Genomic DNA, 23,191 nt, shown 5'->3' with positions numbered 1-23,191 from the left:
TCCAGGAGCTCAACCGAGTGCAAAAACCAAAACTAGCTGTCAGAACTGTCTCTTGTTGTGTATTTGAGGGGCAAATTGGTATAATTTAGGCCATTTATTCTTCAGCCAGCTGAAGCCATTCTTACTGATGTTGATATCTGGGAGAGGATGTCAAATGGCCTCCTAAAGACCATGATCCTCCTAAAAAAGTGTGTTTTGATTGGGGTTTGTTGCCAGGAATGTAAAGCATCATGGCGAAGGTCTATCTAAGTCACCATTGGCAGATATTCTCCATAACCGTGAATGTGCATTTAAATGAAAAAGCATGGAGCAACAATGTTAAATCACTTGAATGGTAAATCAATTCAACCCCTGACGGTCACAAACCCAGAGCCGTTATCCCGTCTCTTACATGAGTGTTAGCCAGACCGAATGAGATTCTCTCCGACCGGAGGATGAATGAATATCAACAAGATGGAGATTAAAGAGAGAAAAGTAGGGAGCTGAGTTTTAAAGCTCTGTGAAAATGATCCTCAGAAGAAGTTTGGAGGAACTCCAGAATGACTTTCCAGTGACTTTCACAGTCAGTTGAGGATTGAAAACTTTATATTTTTGACGTCTGATCAGTAACACCGGGGAAAGACTTGTCAGATTTCAGATAAAACGCTGTCCTTTTTTAACCGGCTCAGATCATTGATCCCTGAATGATTTGAAGTTGTTAAAACACTGATCCCCGGCACAGCAAGGTCTGTGCCCGGAATATTTTGTCTAGTTTCTGTTGTAATATCAGATCTCTCCATGTCACAGGCTTCATGGAGCAGCTGAGGTAATTTCCATGCCTGACAGGACGTTCACACTGCTTTGACTGCAGCTGGGGAAAAAAACGTTTCACTGGGAAAATCAGTTATTTTGCTTGTCTGACATCGACTGCCAGCATGAAGTATTGGATCAAAATTGCTAAGAGTTTGTGGACACCTGAACAAAGAGCTAAAAAAAAAAACACCCCCGAACCAAACATTACATTAATACGCCGACAGGGTTGTCCAGTGAATATACATGATATAAATGGAATAACTTTGAAACATATATGCCTTAAATGCTTGGATAGACTGTGGCGTTGAGTATTTTATCAACTGGACAAAAGACGTGATGATGCTGCATTTCTTCTGCTTTGATGCTCTGCAAATGACCTTGATGGGTTTTTTTATTTACATATATATACTGTATATATATATATATACACACACACACATCTTTTTTGGGGGGGCCTCCTATTAAATCCTCACTGAGACTGCAACTACAGGAGGATTTATGAAGCTCAGGGTTGCTTGATCAACGTAAATCCCCACAACAGTCAGAAGTTGCAGGGTTCGTCTGTAATCAATGGAAAAAAGTCGCCGAACAGATTGAATTGTCGCAACTCGACAGAGGAACGAGGGTCCAAGTCAGGAATGAACTGCAGAGAAACGAGGAGAAAGGATGCTAATACGTGTTCGGATCATGTTTGAGATCCTCCCGTCAGCAAATATCCCGCCTTCAATGAGCCTCTCTGTTGGTGTCGTGCTGATGACCCTGACCTTTTAGGCTCTACAGCGACTCGCAGTAATCAGGTTTTAGTGTGCATGTACAATAAACTAATGTTTATTAAACCCGTTAATGGAGGTCAAGGGTTATTCTGGACGGAATTAGCATTTATTCAATATCGGTGCTTTTAGCGTCTGAAATTAACTTTTCCTGGAAACAAATATCTCATGACAGCAAGGTCAAGTCCATTAAAATGTGAGTCACATTCAACATTTAACTCGTTTTCTCCTTTTCCTTTAAAAGAGGACATCCAGCCTGACATTTTCCTATCTTTCCACTGTCGTTTTTTTTAACGTAAAGCCACTGGAGGCTAATTTGTGCTATTCAGGCTATATAAATAGAATCGACTTGACTGTGATTCACATAATTATGCCGTAACTCCAGAAAAACAGTGAAGTGTATGTTTTTGGTTGCATGAAAATGACCCCATAACTTCACATATCAGTGGCGTTTTCTGTCACGGAGAGGCGTTATCCAGGTGCCGAGCGAATAATTTAAATCACTGGTCCGGCCCCCCCGCTGCTGCCGTCACCTAACATTATCAATTTGCATATGTGTATGCACCATCTGTCTGCATGCGGAGTTGCCCTTTCCAAAATGCCACGAAAGGTCAGAAAGCAATAAGTCAAGAGTGTCGCCGGGCTTGGCGAGAGTGCCGGATTTTTGCACGCTTTTCTTATGCATCATCGGTGCGTTTTAGCCGAAAACAGGAAACGTAACAGCACAGAAATTGATCTGGAATTAATCATTAAGTCATTTTCTTGTCGCCGGTTTGATTTAAGAGGCCGCCGAAACCGCGTGCAGCGACATTTTAATGCACGGCACTTTTTTTGTGCTGCAAAGGCGTCGGAGGAGGTTTCAGACAAATATTGATGCTCTCTGTTTTTATTCATTTCTATATATATTTGAATCGATACAGGGCCGGTGTTTCTGTATGAGTGATGAAGCAAAACATGATCGCCCCATGATGAGGCTCTACAATTCACACGGAAGGCCAGGCTGCTGGGAAAAAAAACACACTGGGAGATTTCTGATGCTGAAAATGGATAGTGACTCCTGGAAAAACGGTTTCTAACTGCGCTGCATTACCTATGAATTGCATCAGATTTGAATGAGTTTGGACAGATTCCTCACAATTTGAAGCAGATTGTCTCGTTAAAGATGTTGTCATGGCGATAGACAGAATCCTAAGCAACATGGGTGAATCCGCCTGCAATATCATGCAAGAAATTATGATATTTAGACGGTTTCCTCCTTTTTTTTCCAATCTTGATTAGTCTGAGAACAAGATTCCAGATCACCTGAAAACCTCCGGGTCTTCGTTTAAGTGGTTCCTCACTAGACTTTGTCTCCTGCTCCATATTTCTGTCGTATCCATTGTGTAAAAAGAAAAATGCAACCGTCTCCATACATAAACCGCTGTAAAGCTTTAGCTAAAACATTTGACAGCTTTATCTCCGTCTTCACCGCCCCTGCGGTCTTCCCCGGGAGGAGATTTATTGTTTTCTCCGTCTCCCTGATTCTGTTTGTCTCCGTCCGAGCAGATGTGTCTTTTATCATTGGTTGAATGGCTGAGGTAATGGATCAGACCTAGAGAGCCAAAATTGGTTGCTTTCTGTGATGTTGGCAGTTTTTCTCCCTCCCGCTTTTCATCCATCTGCTGATATTTCCCTGCATGCTCTTTGCATTATTGGATGTACAGCAGAGAGCTTATTATCAGTGTTATTATTTGTACTACTCCAAGGTCTTTTCTTTGTCCATTCATGACAGATAAGATGTTAATATATAGCTTTATCATCCATTTTTAGGATTATTATGATCCGCTCTTATCATAGGCCGTTACAGACCAACATGCTTCAAGATCCTGTTGAATTACTGAATACTTTAACTTCTTTTCCATGTCTGTTCTCCCTCAAGTCAAACGGCTCGGCCACTGTGGCTCTTCAAGTCTGAATACAACTGTCACATTTAGCAGTCCTGCGCTCAGAGCTAAAGCACATTCAGATTGTGTTTTTTTTTTTTTTTCAGCTTATCACATCCCCATCTAGAACTAGTCTCCACACAAAGCAGACCTATTTGTCCTTTCACATTCCACGGAGTGTCAGAAAATGAGACGGTGGGGGAAATTTCCCATTCGCCTCTGTGACAGGCGGGATAATTGGCTTTCAGTCACATTCACTCAAAGCAGGTGCATTTTTTTTTTTTTTCCTCTCTTTTTCTTCCTTTTTTTTTTAGGGCCCCGTTGGTTTTCATAAAGTGCTGCGTCACATCTGCTGAAGGCAAAGATGCGTGTGGAAGACGACGTGTGATCGGATGGATTTGCTTCCTTGTTGGCCATCATGTAGCTTGGTATGCACACCTTCTTTCTCTTCCTTGTCTGCATCTCAGGATCTCTGCCCGGCTCGCCTGCAACCCTTCTTGTCCAATCAAAAAAGTCGGTCCGGAGAAATTTCTTGGACGACCTCCTTGTCTGTCAATGCTTTACATCCTGATTGCGTGCAGGCGGCGATGTCGAGCAGTTTTGAAGAGAGGTCTGAACGAAGGGGCGGGGCTTGTTTCGGTGATGCGCTCAGTGTGGAGCATTCGAAGGCATCACGCAGATGAGAGACAGTCGACACTGTCGGGTGAGGGAGGCTCACCTGCAGTCCCATCTACCGCCAGAGAGGCCGCTAGAAGCAACGCATCTCAAATCTTACAGACTGCGCCTTTAACGTCTGGCGTTGACGTTCATAATGCTCATTGTTGAGGGAGTGACTTTTGGAGGGAGATGTGAAGAAACAAGCTGGGAGTTTTGCTGAATTGGCAACTTTCATGCTAGTTTCAGGCGACCTCGGTGCTGAATCAAGATCCCCAAACTTTTCTTTCATGCTCAGCTTTTGTCTTTTGTTTGTTCTCCTTGCTTTTACATCTCCACTCAAGGAGAAGCCGCTCAATCAAGCCATGATTGAACTTTCCCTTTCCAGAGCTCTCTGATTTCCCTCTCTTGTCACCTCCTGTGTCCTTGGCACCAAAACACACATTCACGAAAAAATGTTAATATGATAATCAATTAATCTGACGACGGACAAGCAGCGATAGCTTTTTTTTAGCAGTGATTCATTCATGGCCGAGTAATATCATTTCCTTGAGTCTTGTGGGATGTCATATAACGCTCAACTTATCACACCAGCAGAGAGAGAGAGAGAGAGAGAGAGAGAGAGAGAGAGAGAGAGAGAGAGAGAGAGAGAGAGAGAGAGAGAGAGAGAGAGAGGTGCAGAGGCAACTGTGAATACATTGAGAGAACACTTTACATGTTATTGCCTCTTAGAGGCATTTTCCCTGATGATATAAACCTCTAAATTGCAAAGTGAAAAACCTGTTAATGTTTCGGCGCTCCATCATCCGCCACTTTTAGAGCCAATCAGTCAGCAGCACAATCAGTATTCCCCTCCACTCATGAGCCATACATGGCTGAGGAGAGACACCAGGCTATTACGTTTCCACAGTCTCCGGTCAAAGATATCCATTAAAGAGTCTTTATTGAGCCCGGGATCATTACCAGCAAAAAAAAAAAAAAAAAAAAAAGGTAATCTAATTGTCTTAACTCCTTTTTAGTATTTTTATAGTGTCCTCTCTCTCTCCACCTTTCCCTCGCTTCCCCTCGGCTATTAGGCGAGGATGATGAGGCAGAGAGTTTGCACATGAAAGCAAATATCACATTAGACAAATGACAACAAACAAAGAGCATCATTAGTGAACCGACATAATGCAGACTGCTTCACGTTGTAAGTGGGCTTTCAAAGCTTCCTCTCGCTCCTCTGAATTTGCCGACTGGCCGCTTTCCCCCTAAATGGACTCTAACAAATCACAGCGTGGCCGGTCCGGTCTGCAGTTACGGCCTCCTCCTTCTGGTTTTTCTGGCGCTCCACAAGATTTTGGAGCTCGGCATGCAGGGATTTTTGCATCCATTCGGCGACAAGAGCTTGAGTGAGGTTGGACCATGAAGGTCTGGCATGACTCGGTAAAGCTGCTAAATGTGACTCTGTGTAGACCAGTCCAGTTCTTCCACACCAAACTGGGGAAAAGCATTTCTTCATGGACGTGGTGTTGTGCACTGGGGGGTCATCATGTTGACTGTTGCAACAAATCCAGAATCACAGAATAGTGTTGAAAATATTGTTATATGCATTTGGATTAGGCCCCATTCCCCTGTTTTATTTAATCTTCTACTATCACTGAAACATTCATGATCCAGAGGTCAGAATTATGTTGTACTGTAAGGACTCCATTTACTTGAGTTTGCTGACATGACAAAAATGGAACATTTATAAGCATCACAGAAGTTATTTGTTACTTTCGTGGGAATTACTACAGTTGTATAACATCTCTTGAGGGAACTTGATTTCAATTGTGAGACAATGACCCTGATGTCATCATGGTTATCTTGAGCTTTACTTCAGTGCAATTAAAAAATAATCGGAATACTTTAAATCCGAGCTACAATACTTAAGATGAAACCAAAACACGTTTGAATGACATCACACTTTTAAATAGCCTGTGTGAAGGAATTTCAGTGTGAGCCTTCGCCTGATTTATACTCATTTGTGAGGCTAGGGCTCCCCCGTGCGGTCAAATGTGGAATCACACCCCACGTTCAGCCCTGTTTATGTCGGATTTTGATCAACAGGACGTTGATCTAAAATCCGACAGCAACAATGCCCCCATACAATTAATTAGTTATGTATGTGTCTATAAAATGTTAAACGAATACCTGTAATTAAAAACACGTCTACAATGTTTCTGTTGTGTCACCAGCCTGGAGTCAACATCACTGAGCAGTTTACGACTTTGTCAATGTGGATTTCCCATTCAAACACGTACATATACATCGTTTTTAACACACTGTATACACATGGAGAGTATAACGTATTCGTCATGAGAGCGGATGAAAGTGTACTGTCGCGAAATGTGCCGTGAATTTAAAAGTCCCACTTCAACTGACGGTGACGCCACCTTTTTTAAACTCTTGTTCATAGTAGAAAACATGACGCCGAGAGGAAGAGCCTCTAAAAAGGACCGATGTTTCTGACAGCCAATAGAATATCAGCGTTCGTACGCTATGCCCGCCTCCAAGCAAAATTGACCAATCGCCGTCCGATACGGGAACTTCCGCCACGGAGACGGAGCGTGTCCCATTGTACGAACTGTTCTGAAAGAGTGCCGCGATTGTTGGAGCTGTGGTCTGATAAATGTTTGGTTTTTCTTCAAAGTTTTTTTTGTTGTTGTTTTTTTCGTTTTTGCCGTAGCCGGTTTGTCGGCATTTGACGTCGGAATCGTACGAGATTGTTGTGATATGTGAATGTTAGGGAAAAGCAACGGGTTGTTACGGAGGGGGGGAAACAACAGCGGCGGGTCTCACCATAGGAATTTTGTTCGTTAGCCACCTTGCGGTCCTGCTAGCACTGGAGCTAGTTGATGTTAGCCAGAGCCGTGTTGTGCCGTGAATCTACCGGAAGACCTACGGGAATTATGTCGTTACCCAGAGGTTATCCCTTTTCAGAATAAGTCGCCGGTGTCCGCAAAACAAACAACGGACTGTTAGCTCGCGAACTAGCCACGTAGCCTAGCTAGCAAGCTAACGTCAACGCTGCCGGATTGTCTTTCACAAAAGGGCAAGGCGTCAACAAAAAAGACATTGTAGCGAGGCTAACGCGTATTTATGTTATTGTTTTTTATTTATTTTTATTTATTGGGCTGTTGCACTACAATAGTACATAATGAATGGATTTAGCACCGAGGAAGACAGCCACGACGGACCACCGGCTCCGCCGTTTTACGGGCAGAGCTGCTGTCTGATCGAAGACGGCGAGCGCTGCGGCCGGTCGGCTGGAAACGCCTCCTTCAGCAAGAGGATCCAGAAGAGCATATCACAGAAGAAGCTCAAACTCGACATTGACAAGAGCGTAAGTGAACCAAAACGTTGTTTCGTATTTTGTTGTTTAGATTGTGAGTGTCAAGATGCTAACTCAACGTTAGCTAGCTTTTTTCCGGCAGCTGTCAATGCTAAATGCTAGTTAGCCGATCGGCGTCAGCAGGTTTTTTTTTTTTTTTGGAAATAAAACAAACAAAGGGCAGATTCGTTAGAAGTGTGCTGTCGCTGGAGGCGGAGACCGGTGGGGGTGTTTTTAATGCGTTATCACGTCGTTTAAATGTCAGGCTAACGTTAGCTGCGTGTACGTGCAGGAACACATCAACGTACAGCTCATAACAGTCCCCCCCCCCCCACAACCAACCACCACCAACACGCCTCCGCTGCTGTTCATAAAATGGCTGTTGCCAGGGAAGCCAGTTGTGTTGTTTAACCTCGGGTACAGCTAACAGTCACCTTCAGAGTGGCACAAACTACCAGAGGTTTAATGTTGACTGAAAATACCAGGACATGCGAACTAGCTACACTTTATATGTGGTGGTGATTTAGCTTACAGCTGTATCTTTTTACATAACAGACGTGTTGACGCTGTGCAGTGGCCAACAACACGTCAGTGAACGTGTTTTTTTTATGTGCCTCGCCAGAAAGCAACGAGAGAATCTTGTTGGAGCTAATTGCCACAGACACATAAACAAGTTAGGGATCTTTAACCGACTGTCCGAATGCCCCCCCCAAACCCTGAGCTTCCCTGTGACGTCATTAGATCTATAGCAGAGAAAGATGCACAACTGAACTCATGATCTCCCTGCTGATGGGTGTCACGGTTGTTTGTTTTGTGTTTGCTGGATGACAGAAAACGGTTTAAACGTCTCCCTCACGGAGCCCAAGGCGATGCCTTCAAATGTCCGTTTTGTTTAGCCAGCCATCAAAAAATCCCACACAGCTACAGTAATTTAGACTCATCAAACAATTTATTGGTTATCAAAACATTTCCTCTTGGTCAACTAATCAGTTTCTGCAACATACACTGTGTTGATTTATTCATTAAATCCAGTTCCATCCTTCGGTGGATCTTGTGACACATCTTCTTAAGTAGATTTGACTTTAATCAACTCACCACAAAGCAAACGCAGCAACCCCTCTGGGGGGCTGGGTGGTGGTCCTTTTTCTGAATGCTGTTGTGTGTCCCGTACCTGATGATGAGTACTTAAAGGCAACAGGATGCATACACAATGCAGATAGTGAGAAGAGCCAGGGTCTCAAGCTCAGGTCTTCAGCTGTTTTGAGATTCCTAGAAGGTGACTTGTTGCTCAAGTAATGTGTGTGTAATGTGATTTCTGTGGTTTGCTTTTTTACATATTTCCAGGCATACAACAAATCACATGCTGTGGCCCAGATAATTCAATGCACATGAGTTCACGAAGGGAGAGCAGAGTTAATGTTTGCATTTTCAGCCGAGGCAGCGCACACACGTCAAAGCGAGCTTCAACAGTTCAGTTATTAACTTTACAGACAACCTGTGCGTAGGGCATCAAATAAAAATGTTTCCATAACCCCAATTATCAAAAAAGAGTTCAGATACCAAGGTGTTGCAAGCATCTTTAATAAAAGGGGGAAGTAAAGTATCATTTTGATACTTGAAATGAAACGCAGCTATCACATTGAGCTCGTTGTTGAAGAATTTCGATCTACAGTCGGCCTAGTCTGATGCTGTGTGACTGCTACACCAAACACCTTTTTTTTAATACTCATTAATTTCTTTGTAGGTGAGACACCTCTATATCTGCGACTTCCATAAGAACTTCATCCAGAGCGTCCGCAACAAGAGGAAGAGGAAGACCAGCGACGATGGAGGAGAGTCCCCCGATCATGACGTGGAAGTGCCTGAGGTAATGTGGACCGACATGTTAGTAACAGCGGGTTAACTCACACACATAGTTGAAGCACAATAGGAAAAAGGAACAATAGAGAATGACAAAGCGCAGGAAACCTTAAACGGCTAAGTCATGGTGGAATGATTGTAAGAATATTCTCGCTTAACCACAAGCACTCTTTTTTTTTTTTTTTAGAAATGTGATATTCATACTCCGTTGCGCTCGTGTGCTTTCTAGTGTTTATCACTGCAATGACCCACTTTCTCCATGGGGATCATTAAAGTTTTATCTCCTTTAAAAGCATAAAAAGAGGCAGAAGTCAAGATGGAGGCGGGATGAAAAGTTAGCTTTGCTCATCATAATTCACTGCGTCCACTCTTGTGTTTTCAGGTCGACCTTTTCCAGCTGCAGGTGAACACGTTGAGACGCTACAAGCGACACTACAAGCTGCAGACCAGACCCGGACTGAACAAGGCCCAACTGGCAGAGGTAACGGCTTTATGTTCGTTTATACAGGACAGGATGCACACTGAACGCAGCGCTCACGCACTGTATATGATGTGGTTACACATACGCATGGATAAACATCATTGCCTGGGTTATTACTTTGGCTTGGTGTGAATCTGCAGTGGGACGTTGCCAGGACGCTGTGGGGAGAAAGACTCGTTTGTTTTTTTTTAGTTTGGTTCCAGTTTTCGGGCGACGCCGTTGTAAATGAAATGTGTAAAGGGGATTCGCAGATAAACATGACTTAGCTTGATTAACCCGGCTAACCAGGTTAAACTAACGAGCCCGACTACAGCCGACAACAACTGCCAAATGTTCAGATTTCTGTCCTGCGTGTGCGATTGATCAACACAAACAGCTGCTTGGGTCACGGGATGTTGCGGACCGAACTGAGCGTCGTGTACTGAAAGTGTCCGGTACGACTACTATACTCTACTATGTCGGCTTGTACTTTGCTCTGTAAATAACGTTTCCGTGCTGCGTGTTAGCCCGTTTTCACCACAGGAACAATTTAAGAAACTTTACCTACATATCCAACTTGGTCTGTGTGACGTAGCTCTTGGCCCCCAAAAAAGTCCCTGCTTTGAGAGTAGTACTCTATAATGGCCCGGGCACGATCAGGACTGGATTTGCTGAATGTGCTACAACATCATTCACCTTCATGTTAAAAGCTGACATAACATGCCTCGAGTCAGCACCAGTTTTTCCTATTCTCTCTCACAACTACATCTATTTTCACAACGTTTTAAGTAGCATCCTGGGGGAAGCTCCTCCTCCTTCTTTTCTGGTAGTTGTAACACTGAAGGCCATTGAGCTGCCCTCATTAGGCCTCTTTCTTCTCAACCCTCGGCTCCGTATTACTCGTTTGCCGTGATATACGCGGTGTTGCTGCTCCTATTCCACAGTAATTGGTCATGGGGAGATTGTTAGACTAATTTGCCAAATCGACAGGTGGACTCCGTGCAGCTGGCTCGGCCCCCATCCTCCTCCACATGCCTCCCGTGCGTGCTCGCCCTCGGTCGGCCCGCGGCGGGGAGGCGGGGTCGGATGTGACTCGACTGCCCCAACAGTGGGAATGAATGAGCGCAACCTGGGCTCAGTGGGCTGCAAGTTGAATGTTTCCCCAGGCTTCTTGTCGGGTTCAGGCCCTTCCCATTAATGAGCCTCCCACATCATCAATAAAGCACCAGTCAACAGCCCACAACCAGTTACAGCTGTCCCCCCCCTCGTTCAGGGGAACCGGTGGCTGCAGAGCAGCGAGAGGCTGCAAAAGAGGATGCTTGTTTTCTTCTCTTTGAGGCTGCTTCATACATGAAAACAAGCAGAAGTGTGGCTTCAGTTAAGTCTTCATTAAAAGGTCTCCCACGGGAAAATGTTCAGGTTTTTTCGCCGTTCTCAGTCGTGCACGCTGATCGTACTGGTGAGTTTGAAAAACTAAAACAAATCTACGTTTTAAACCGTTTTTAAAGGCACTGTTGTTTCTAATGCGTTTTCCCTCGATGGTGTGAATGTTTGTGGCCGGCAGATGAGATAGTTTAAATGCGTTTACTTCTTTAATAGTTTAATAGTTGATCACATAAAACGTGTAGGGCTGGGTGTCATTTAAAAAGCACTGGTAATGAAAGTGAAGCGAGTTAGCCCTGAAGTTAGCAACAACTCTGCTGCTCAGGAACACATAAGGTGATAATAATGGTGATTAACCGTGATTAATCCACAGCTACCCTGTGATTTTATTTTTTAAGGTACAGAGTATTACTTTAAAAACTCAGCCCTACTTACAAGTATATTCACATCCTATTCAGCACCTCGGAAAGGTTAAAGAGTTCTTCCACCCTCTTGACTCCTGCTTTGGCAAACAAACATTCGATCACATGGGAATCAGCACCCAGAACACCGGACAGCTCACGAAAAGAACCCGGGAGACGTTTATACCGAATGTTCCTTTCAACCTCCTTTCTCCCTCTCTGCAGACGGTGAGTCGTCACTTCAGGAACATTCAGGTGAACGAGAAGGAGACACTGGCCTACTTTATTTACATGGTGAAGAGCAGCAAGAGCCGCTTGGACCAGAAAGGCGACGGTGGCGGCGGCGGCGGTGGTGGCGGCGGCGGCAAACCGCTGGACTAAACTGCACGGAGACGACAAAAATAAATAAGTCAACAACAATCCACAGCAATTCATGAAAACCTGGACACCACTAAACGGCATCAGCGACCTGAAAGCAGCTCCTCCTGCCGCCGTCCCACAGACCAGAACACAAACTCCCGTTGTCCTTCGAGGACGTTCAGCTGGACCGGAGGAGAATTCAGGGCGGGACGAGCCCCCTTCACATAAAAAACAGTGCACGCATGTTGTCAAGATTTTCTTCTCCCCCCTCCTCCGAGAAAAACCAGGTCTCTAAAGACTCGAGTCGAGGACTTCCCCCCCCCCCTGCAGGGTTGTACATCGTCATGCTGTAAAGTAAACTGTCAATATGTACAAAAGAACAGCGTCCGACCGTAAGTAAGTTGTTTGAATGCAATGACAATATAGCTGCCTTAAGAGTAAAAGAACGAAACACGTTTCGGTCATTCGGAGTGTTTGTTTGTTTTATTTTTCATTTCTTTTGCCGAGTTCACCGAGAGGAGTGCTTGTGCCAAAAAGGAAAGCTTGTTGGATTTGAATGATGGACTTTTTTTTTTTCTTTTCTTTCTTTTAATCGGGAACGAATGAAATGTTGGAAAGGGGCGCTGCCTTTGCTGAAGTTACGGCACATCGGGGCTCCAGGTCAGTTTCAAGTTCCCATAAGAACCTTCGTTCTCAATAATGTCTCAAAGCAAATATGGGGGAAACGAGCTGATCTCAGTCCTGATATTTAACTCTTTTTTTTTGTTGTCGCCCTGATCCAACTGCACGCGATGCATTTGAAGACCGATGGTGGTGAATGATGTAGCATTTTGCTGCGACCCACTCTTCTTGCTAGCTGTTTCTTTTAAATATATATGTGTGTACGAACACAAACACGCTCATTAATATTCGCTGTGCATCGCAGGTGTTGGTAGCTAAATTCACTTTTCTTTTTCGTTGTAACAGTTTTCTGTCCTTTTCTTTAGTTCAGCCTTAAGTTGTGTAAAGTTGAGTCTGTGTGCATATATGATTTAGATTTGTGTGTGTGTGTGTGTGTGTGTGTGTGTGTGTGTGAGAGAGAGAGAGTAATTATTAGCATCATTTTAATATTTAAGAGCAGTGTTTGTAGTGGGCGTCTCTGATTTAATACTCAACATACCTGGATGTATTTCAGAAAGCAGAAACTTTTTGAATAATTACTCAAATTGAAACATGGATGCCTTCCGTGCATATCGACCAGCAAAAATCGCTGATGAGGACTTTTTTGTTTGTTTTTTTTTACGCCCAATTGAAATACTTCCATCGACATAGATTTGGGTTTTTCTCTGCATCCTCTGTCACACATCGTATTTCCGTTTGTCCACCGCGCCGTTGTTTCCTTTCAACAGGGTTCTTTTTGTTCTTCCTTTTTTTAGTGTCTGTTTATATTTTTCCGTTTTGCTTGTAGATTTGTTAGTGTCATGTAGATAAACGCCCAACTTTATTAACACATAGGCCATGCCACATTAACGTAATTGTTGTATTAGAGAGAAGAAGAAAAAACGTATTTAAATATGGCTGCTTATTGCTCCTGATGATGACGATGATTATAATAATAAATGTATTGTACAGACAGAAGCAACAGTCTCGTCTCTGCTGTTTTTTTTTTACACTTTTATACATGAACACGTGCACAGGAACCGTGGAAATCATCTTTAAAATGAAAAGAGAAGATATGTCAAATAAATGGTTGGGTTTGGGAGGTGGAATGTTGCAGGAACAGACATCGACCACTAGGTGTCACTGTAGTCCCTCACAATTGGTGGGCAGCTGTTCTAAAACACCTGGAGGCTTTTTTTTATGGGAAACAAAGTCAACTGCTGACACACCTGAATAGAGCAGAAGAATAGATATGTTGATTAATATATTTTTTACATGATCAGCACAGAAGGATTCGATTTTTTTTATGTTATATTAGAATTAGAATAACTTTTTTTCAGCATCTGATGTGACGCAAGAGAACCGGGCATCCAGTCCTCACGTCTATCTTTAATTCCACTTTAATATTAGTATTGTGTAACAATCATCACAATCCTATGAAAAGTAAAATTGCTAGAAAGTATCAGAAAAAAACACTTTTTAATTAACTCCTTAAATTATTATTCAAGAGGATGATTCTTTAATTACTTTGATTTCGGGGTTTTTTTCCCGCCCCTATTGATTAGAACAAGCCAATTAAAAAAACAAGAGATGAATTCTTGTTTGATGGGATATTAATAAAAGATGAGTTAAAGTTAAATAAGAACAAAACACCGTCACTACAGATGGGTTGACTTAAAATAATTCATTTATTTACGGAACTATATATAACTTCACATTTCCATCAACAGTTCGCACAGAAATAACTTTTTAATCCCTTGTTTTAGTGTTTAACATGGCGGAGAACGGACAGTGACACTAATGTTGAGGTAGATTCAGTCAATTATATAATTTTCTACAAAAAGACATCAACAGTCGCTATAGTTTACAGTCAGGACTCAATGTGATTTTTGTTGTTATTATTATTAATATTATTATTATTTCTAACATATCTGACCGGGTATACTGGTTTAATAATTAAATATTCTGACTGTGCCAAATTCAGCGTCATGAAACAGTGACTTCAAAATAATAATAAAAGGTTTCTCCTCAAAACAAATGTTTCCTCTGGGCTGGACAGAAAATATTTCTACACTCATTTATATTTTATATCATTTATTTTTTGTTTTTACATGACAAGGTTGCCTGGGTATTTTAACTGATTTTATTCATAAATATTTTAAAATTAAAATATCATTTTTTATTTAACACCACGTTATGCAGTTTGCCGTATGTGACGTCATGTTTTGTAAACTTTTTGCAGCTGAAAATAACAAATAATAAGAAACGTTCAGGCCAAGCACAGTAATGAAATAAAATTAAAAAATATATATATCACAAATAATGCGCCCAAAAAAAATAAAATGTAACATCCAACTGACACAAATGTGTAAAATACGCCGAAACAGTTTCATAAAGTTATGATTTAAGTTAACGGGTCATAACCGCTTTCTGATTGGACAACAATCTATCAGTCAACACCTGTCGTCGTCTGGTAATCGCCATATTTAAATATTACAGCTGGTTTGACTGTGATTTGTCATAAATTACGAAAAAAACGCATCAGTTCAGTTGAAATAAAATATATAAAATGTAAAATATGTATTTTATCACCTCTACAGTGGCGTTCCTCTCAGACCACAACACGCTGCTTTTCCACCGAGTGTTTTTATTTTCTGCTCCAGCGGAATCAGATGTGATAAAAACACAGTTTTTAGGGGAGACAGATGTTTTGTTTGGAGTTTTTTTTTTTTTACACTGTGGCAACATCTGGTCTACACTCCTGGAGGGGTGGAAACATCAAACAAAAACCAAAAAAAAATACCACAAATGTACAGTCAGATGTGTTGAAACCGCAACAAAGTGTCCGTCGTGCTGCGTTCCCTCCGTCGCTCACCTTGAATGTTGTCTTTTAATTTTTTGCGCATCATTGCACGTGCACAGCGGTGTTTGGGTTCAGCCAGTCAGTGGTTTGGTTTTCTTCTTCTTTAATCTGATTTGAGTCTCTGAGGAGGGGGTTTTTTTTCTGAGGGAGGAGGGTCACTGGTTGAGCTCCAGAGCCCAGACCTGCTGCGGCCACCCGGTCCGGCCCTTCGCCTTCTTCTCGGCTCCTAAAGACTCCTGCAGGCCGTCAGTCTGTGACACCAGAAACAGCACATTATCATCAATATATCCACACGCCACATATTTTACTCATCATATCGAGTCTCATCTGGAGAAAGTCCGTGTTTTTTCGTCACGAAGGTGTTTTGAGGGCCTTCGGTGACGCAATCTGATGGCCATGACATCACACGTGCAGTGGATGGAAATCAGGGATTGCTTAAAGACTAACCTAATAATAATTCAACAAATCTACCGAAATCTATATTGAATATAATATAATATGTAATTATTATATTTAAATAAACAACCCTATTGTTATTTGACTAAAACACAATGTTTGTGTCATAAATAAATATTGATCGTATTATAACAAGCACATGTTACTTTACATATAAGTATGTGGAAATACAAGGGTCTAAACGCTTATTTTTATTTTTATTAGCCTCATAATAAGGGATCATAACTGACAAAACTACCTAGACATAGGCTAATAAACTGCACTTTATACCACAGTCACATCTATTGGATTGGATTATATTTTTAAAACCAGGTAAATCTTATAATCATGTTTTATATTTAAGTTTTGTTTTTAAATGTTGCTGCAGTCTGATAAATCAGAGTGAATCTTAAATTCCACCTTAAATTATAGCCTTTCCATTTAACCTTGTTTTATTATTTTACAATAAAGGTAAACTAGCTGCTGGACGTATTGAGGGATTTTGATCAACATGGATGTTTCTAGAACGTACCTGCTCCCGTTTCCTTTTCAAGTCCCGGTTTTCAAATTTCTTAATCTCGGCCTTAAAGCCCTCCGTCTCCCCGGTGTCTTTGGCCAGGACGTCCATCAGGTAGGCGATATAACTGGTCGCCAGGCGTAACGTTTTAATCTTAGACAGTTTCGTGTCCGCCGGCACGTTGGGGATACACTCCCTGAGCTCGGCGAACGCCGTGTTGATGCTCTCCGTCCGCCGGCGCTCCTTCTTCGGGCCCGACGTCCTCCTCTTCCCCATCCCCGCCTGGAGACCCTCCATCCGGGCGTCGTGCGTCCCCACGGGCGCCCCGAGCTCCGCGGCCGGGTACGGCGCCTGGATCTGGAAGTCCGGCGGCACCTCGCCGTGGTTCACCACCCAGCTCTGGAAGTAGGGCGCATCCTGGTGACACCGCTGGACGAACGGGAAGGGTTCGTGCATCAGGTGGTGGTGATGCTGGTAGCCCCCGATGAGGTTCATGCTTAGCGGGGTGGGAAAGTTGCTGGTTGCCGCGTCTTCCGTCGCCCTCTCTCTCTCTCCGGTAATGCCCCAAAACGGTCTCTGCTCGGGTTTCGGCAGCCAACAGAAGTCATTCAACACTTAAATAAGAATCCCCCTTGAATGTGAGTCAAGACAAAACGTTGCCACCACCTTTTACATCGTCGTCATTCAGGAAATAAAACTTGTGTCGAGGTGAAAGAGGCCGTGGAGGGAAAATAGTATAATTCCAGAGGAGAAACGCGTTTCGCTCCACTCGTGTTGCTTTCTTGAGATCGTTTCCAGAATAGACTGCTGCTCTGATTTGCCCGAGAAATTTGACCCCGGCGAAGGTGTGAGGCCCCCAGGTTTATATGATTTGGATGTCAGCGTGGAAAGCGGGCAGCCAATAGAGGAGGGCGCCCGGGATGGGAGGAGAGTCGAGAGAGACGTTTGCAATAACATGCGCCACGGTGCCATAATCTCACGGCAACACACGAGCAGCAAATATCGAGCTTGTTGTTGCAGTTGCTGGCAACACAGACGTGCATGCGATACAAAAAAAAGAAAGAGAAAAAAAAAGTTGTTTGTCTTACATTTTGAGGGGGAAAATAATTTGTCGTCAGTTGGAGTGGTTGGAGAGGTTTTACGCACAAACTTTACGCACCTTCTGTTTGGCTAAGCATGTTTATTGGGTGTGATTTTGGTCATTCAGTGGTGAAAAGAATTTCTTCCTGTTATTTTATTGTATAATTCGTGGTCGATCGTGTTGGGACTTGAACACATGGGGATGCTTTTTGGGGGATTATAATTATAATAAAGAAAAACAGCAACTTTATGTGACAAATTCAGAGACTTAAAACAACATTGTTGGGAGTTGATGGTATTTCATAGACTGACCAACAACATGTTGCATTAAATAAAAACATGGCAATGCATTTTCATTTAATTAATTAGTTTAATACAATGGAATAGTTAAATTATTTCTGTTTTCCGTTTCAGCCCCATTCCTCTTTCTCACACGCGTAATTGTGTTTTTTGTGCGTAAATTGGCTGAATTTCGATCAGTATCATTCCCCTTTGCCTAAATAATCCCACAAATACACGTCAGAGGTGTAAATGAACGGTTTGATGAATTATTTGCCACTTTTTTTGGACGAGCACAGTCCGTGGACCTGTTGTTACCACGCGTCAGCAGCGACTTTATCTGCGCATTAATTCCCCCCGCTTTGCTCCTCGCACACTAAACACATCATCTTGTCTCCATCGCCTAAAAAAACGTTATCCCATTACATTACATGACCTTGACGCTATTTAGAAACCATTTACCGCCGCGTCTTATCTAAATACAGCCATAAATCAGGAGGTGTCACCGGGCAGCAGCGGTTGCGTGTATTCCATAAAAGCTCTCCTGGCCTGCTCTCTGTTTACACACGGCACCGCGGTTTGCAGCATATTTCACCCGCGTTCCCATAAATACCCGTCAGTCACAACGTTATGTCCCTTATTTTACATGTAAAAGAATCCACACAATCCTGCACGGAAACATCCAGGTAGTAGCCCCAAATTAGGACATAATGCTTTAACATGTACTTTAAAAAAATATGTTGTTCTTAAATATATCTACAATATTCTGATATTTAAAGTCTTCTTGATGATCGCGTTGTTTTAATTCGCATTTTTCCACCAATCAAATCCACGGCCCTCGCCACTTTTTAGTTATATTCTATATTTAATCCCCTTATTATAACACCATACATCGCCTCTGATATGACCATTTCTTGTAAATGTCACTTTTACTTTTCAACAGTTTTAAAACAGTGGCATTTCAGTATTTACATTTTTTTGTAAAATATGGAAATTGTGTCCAACTGATGAGCTTTTTTTGCAGACTCATATTTTAAAGTAAAAACATATGATTGACTCATAAAATGCATTGTTGCACCATTACCCAAAAAGGAGGTTGCACCACCTGCAGGCGCTGCAACACCAACATGCTGCTTTCACTTTAATGCATCGTTAATTTAACACTCTGAAGAGAGCCAAGAACATTTATGCACACTGCGTGACTTTTACTACAGGAACATCTTGAAAGCAGAACTGGAGGATTTTGAGGTATTAAATAAACCCAAAAAAATCCCTTTATGTGTGTGGCAGTCAAAGTGTTTTACAGGAGAACAGACAAAACGTGCCAGAAAAGTGACACAATAGAAGAAATCTGTTATTAAAGATTGTTTTAAATTAAGCTTAAAGGAGCAAAAGATGTTGCAGAAAAACATGGTTCTATTCCCTAAATTATTTTAAATGAAAATCCTGGATAATAAAAGAACAGAGAATCTGAAACTGGACTTAATATCCATAAATGGACTTAGAGAGTCCCTGAAGTGGTTTAATAACTTTTGATTAAATCAGACTTTGTGTGACTTCCCCACCTGATAGCCTCTGTAACCCCAAAGCTGGATTTAAACTCTTTTTAATGCACAAAATCACAATATAATACACATTTTAAACCAGTTTTATTTTGCGTTTCTTCTCATTTGAATGTTGCTTATGAGCCGAGCGAAGGCACATCCTCCTCTCCGTCCTGTTTGCCACTCCGCTGTCAGCATGAAAAACACCATGCAGCCTCCTGAAAGAAAACCTGACAGTGTTGATTAAGACGTCCACTACGCAGAGATGAAATACAATACTGGTCATACTCCCATCCCCCTCTTACTCTTTCTCTCTCTGTATCACTTTCTCCTCCACCTCTCTGTCGATGCCTCACTTTTAAACCAAACCTTTAACCAGAACCTTTCCTCTTATTTTTATCTCCTCCTCCTTCTCTTTTCTCTCTCTACTTGCTATCGCTGGAGGTGCTGAAAGACCTGGGCAGCAGTAATAGTCTCTTCATATTTTGCTTTCATCCCCAATAGACTCCAGTCATCCCCCCCCCCCCCCCCCCCCCCTTTCCCTGTTGCTGCCTTGCCAGGGGAAACATCCAAAATAGGTCATAGGGAGCCATCTTGGCCATGTTATGAATTCTGCTCATAATTGTTTGTGTCATCATGTAGATTTTTCAATAGACACTGCTTCCCCCCTCTTCAGAGTGCTTACCCTCAACTCTACATTTCCAAACAAATATTCCCCCCTTGATTCAAAGCCGAGCGCCGTTCAGCACGGAAAACAAACCGCGGCGGAGCACGCTCAGTGTTTATGGTGGTGGTGGTGGTGGGGGGGGGGGGGGCTTACAGTATGTACATCCTCCTCTGGACGTCGGACACGCAAAGCTCATTAAACCACCGCTGGAGACAATGAGCCACGCAGCTCCTCCTCGTTCTGGGAAATGTGGGTAAACTTGGTCATGACTTGGCGGTCCGGAGTCCCTCAGGGCCCCGATGCATGATGGGAGAAGAAACCCTGTCCATTGTCTTCTGGGCCACGTTAACGTAGAGGAAAACAGTGTATTCAAGGTGCTAAAAGTGATTTAGATTCAATTCTCTGTTCTACTTTATTCAAGTCGTATTGAGGTGGAATCTCGTCAAACGGAGCGTGGTGTTGGAGAAAACAGAATCAGATCGATCCTCGGAGCAGCAACTGCTGCTTATTCTCATCAGGTTATCTTTTTTTTTAAGACGTTTCCAGTCGCAAGCTACACCATCTTGAGTTTCGGTATCGAACACGTGTCCGATGAAGTCTTCTTTTAGAAGTTCATGCTCGGTTCACACAACAACAACAAAAACATCCATGCACGTTTAGATTTTCTTTTATTGTCCCTGGAAAAGAAATGTTGCTGTAGAGTTTTTTTAATGTAACCTTTGAATTTTGTGAGTTGTGAATAAATCGAGATATTTCAAAACTCTGATAAAGTTACAACTGGAATTATTAAGTGAGAAACTTTTTTCCTTTTTTGTGTAATTTCGATGAATAGACTTATTTTTATTTTATTTTTTATCTTGTGAATGAAGTCCCACTAATATCAAGTTTAAAATCAGCTTGTAACCTGGCTGCTCACTAAACAATCCAGTTCCACCAGGCGGCAACCTCCAAGTCTGAAAATAAAGCCGAAGCTGAAGCCTTGAACTTCTCTCTGCTGGCCATCAGGGGGCGACTCCTCTGGTTACAAAAAGAAGTCTCTGAGATAAAGAACCTACTTTTCACTTGATTTATTACATCAGTAAACATTGTAAACATGAGTTTATGGTCTCAATCTGTAGTTTCAAGTCTTCTTCAACTCAGCATGATGTTCATTTAGTGAATTATGGTCCCATTTAGAGTCTAATAGACCAGAAAGCAGGGGATGTTTTAGGCTCCCTTGTGATTGACGATTCATCCTCTTAAAACTTTAAGCCTTTCAAAGTTTTGAGAGTTAATCGCAACCTTTTTAATCCCCTCAAAATGTCTTGTTCAGTGTTTTGTTGTTCTTTGCTCCGTCCTCTCGCGTCACTTCTGATCACAAAAAGCCAAGATGGCTGAAAATGCTGAACTCAAGGCTTCAAAATGGCACTCCACGATCGATGGATTCACTTCTTATATACAGTCTGTGTATCGTAAACATCATCTCTTTGCTAATCGGACTGTAAACCGTGAGCAGCATCCCGAAAAAAGGAAGTCTTTGCCCGGAAATATCTTCTCTTTCCCCCCTGAGGCTTATCAGTCATCAGGCCGACAGTCGAAGGGTTCCAACATAATGTGATTGGGCTTCGAGTTATCGATCATGTCTATGAATTTTGAACCAAACCCTTTTTTTCTCTCAGACGGTTCCGGTTTTAAATTTTTAGGAGAATGTTTAATGTCTGAATGTGCAGATTATAAAACCAAAAAGCAGGTTTTCTTTGCACAAACAGGCTCCGAGTCTCCTCAACCTACAACTCCAGTCGAGACTAAAGACGAGACGGTTTATTGTTTGTCATTTGGACGTTTAACCAGACCATTTACTTTTACTACATGCACTCCACACGCCCCCATGGTTCCTCTCTCACTCTACCTGAAACACAGAAAAGTCTACAAGTTTGATTCCCTTCCATCACGTATGATAAGTGGCTGTCGTCTCTGGTCTCTCTGGACATCTGCGTCTCCAGAAACTGTCCTCCAGCCGCAGTAATTCTGCCCGTCCTCAGCCAATAAAGATAAGAGCGGGATGGCTGGAATGTGGAGCCGAGAGGTGACGGAGACAGGATGAAGGGACGTAAACTGACAGAAAGTCCAACACTTTCTGCGACGACCCTTTTAACATTGTTTTTTTTTTGTCATTTGGACACGATATTTAACAGCAACGATCGTCCACTTTCTAATATAAATGAATGTCAGTCGCGTTAACTCAAACTGCAAGCAGCTTGTGATGCTTTTTCACACTTGCTGCAACTTTTAAATCTTTTTTTAATATTATTTTAATGATTTTTTTCAGCAGCAATGTGTTTTGTGAACAAATAAAAAAAATCAGAAAGTTTAAAAAGCAGAGGTCTCCAACGTTATTACATGTCGTATAAAATTGTGTCCCTTATTAAACCGGGCCAATAATAATGTGTAGTGCAGCAGATATGAAAGTACTTTGTAATGATGTACGTATTCAATGCCAAGCCATTCAAATAATAATTGTTGACAGATTCTTATTTCAATTTCATTTTGGCATTTCTACATCACAATTTCTCAACATAATATTAAACAACAGGAAGATTTATATTTGCTTAATATAGGTTGTATTCATGTTTAAGGTGTATTTTTAGACATATTTACATTTTTGAAAAAACATTTTTTGGGATCAAATCATTTCGGCGACCCCCTGCTGTAACCCTGCGGACCCCCTTGGGGTCCCGGACCTCCAGCTGAGGACCCTGATCTGAAGGATAATCAAAAGAAACACCTCACAGCTTGACAGGTGATGTGTTTGTGTGTGTGTGTGTGTGTGTGTGTGTGTGTGTGTGTGTGTGTGTGTGTGTGTGTGTGTGTGTGTATGTGTGTGTGTGTGTGTGTGTGTGTGTGTGTGTGTGTGTGTGTGTGTGTGTGTGTGTGTGTATGTGTGTGTGTGTGTGTGTGTGTCTCCCGGCTCCCCCCTCCCCACCTGTGTGATGACACACCTGAATCCACTCCCCAATTAAGGAAGCATGAAAAGCCTGGAGGAGTTCATTGTGTTAGTTCGTTCACGTTTGCTCCTTCGGTGAAAGGAGGCGGGCTGCTTGGCTGCATTTCTGGTTTAGTTTGTTTTCACGTTGTCATTTGGTTGTGTTGAAGGTGTGCCGGCTTAGCAGGAACCGTTTGATTATTTTATTTTATTTTTTAAATAAATTCCTTGTTTAGTGATTCATTCGT

General features: G+C 42.4%; 2 protein-coding genes across 2 annotated transcripts; one reads left to right on the top strand and one right to left on the bottom strand.

Moving 5' to 3' along the window:
• Positions 1-6,740: 6,740 nt before the first annotated feature.
• Positions 6,741-13,580, top strand: sap30l (sap30-like). The gene is made up of 4 exons (XM_084029289.1): positions 6,741-7,505; positions 9,238-9,360; positions 9,736-9,834; positions 11,823-13,580. The coding sequence occupies exons 1-4, from the start codon at positions 7,320-7,322 to the stop codon at positions 11,976-11,978; spliced, it is 564 nt and encodes a 187-aa protein (XP_083885415.1). The 5' UTR covers positions 6,741-7,319; the 3' UTR covers positions 11,979-13,580.
• A 622-nt stretch (positions 13,581-14,202) lies between these two features.
• On the bottom strand, positions 14,203-17,245 carry LOC311025849 (heart- and neural crest derivatives-expressed protein 1-like). The gene is made up of 2 exons (XM_084028985.1): positions 16,427-17,245; positions 14,203-15,710 (listed from the first exon to the last, which is right to left on the bottom strand). Exons 1-2 carry the CDS (start codon positions 16,904-16,906, stop codon positions 15,615-15,617), a joined length of 576 nt encoding a protein of 191 aa, XP_083885111.1. The 5' UTR covers positions 16,907-17,245; the 3' UTR covers positions 14,203-15,614.
• Between the last annotated feature and the right edge of the window lie 5,946 nt (positions 17,246-23,191).

Source organism: Eutrigla gurnardus (assembly GCF_963514095.1).
Source record: "Eutrigla gurnardus genome assembly, chromosome: 15".
Classification (NCBI taxonomy): Eukaryota; Metazoa; Chordata; class Actinopteri; order Perciformes; family Triglidae; genus Eutrigla; species Eutrigla gurnardus.
This window is presented reverse-complemented; position numbering and strand designations above follow the sequence as displayed.

Excerpts from the sequence above, each read along its gene's own strand:
- sap30l (XM_084029289.1), top strand. The coding sequence starts at position 7,320 with ATGAATGGATTTAGCACCGAGGAAGACAGCCACGACGGACCACCGGCT. Across the intron at positions 7,506-9,237 it reads AACTCGACATTGACAAGAGC|GTGAGACACCTCTATATCTG; the intron begins GTAAGTGAACCA and ends ATTTCTTTGTAG. Across the intron at positions 9,835-11,822 it reads ACAAGGCCCAACTGGCAGAG|ACGGTGAGTCGTCACTTCAG; the intron begins GTAACGGCTTTA and ends CCCTCTCTGCAG.
- LOC311025849 (XM_084028985.1), bottom strand. The coding sequence starts at position 16,906 with ATGAACCTCATCGGGGGCTACCAGCATCACCACCACCTGATGCACGAA. Across the intron at positions 15,711-16,426 it reads TGAAAAGGAAACGGGAGCAG|ACTGACGGCCTGCAGGAGTC; the intron begins GTACGTTCTAGA and ends CTGGTGTCACAG.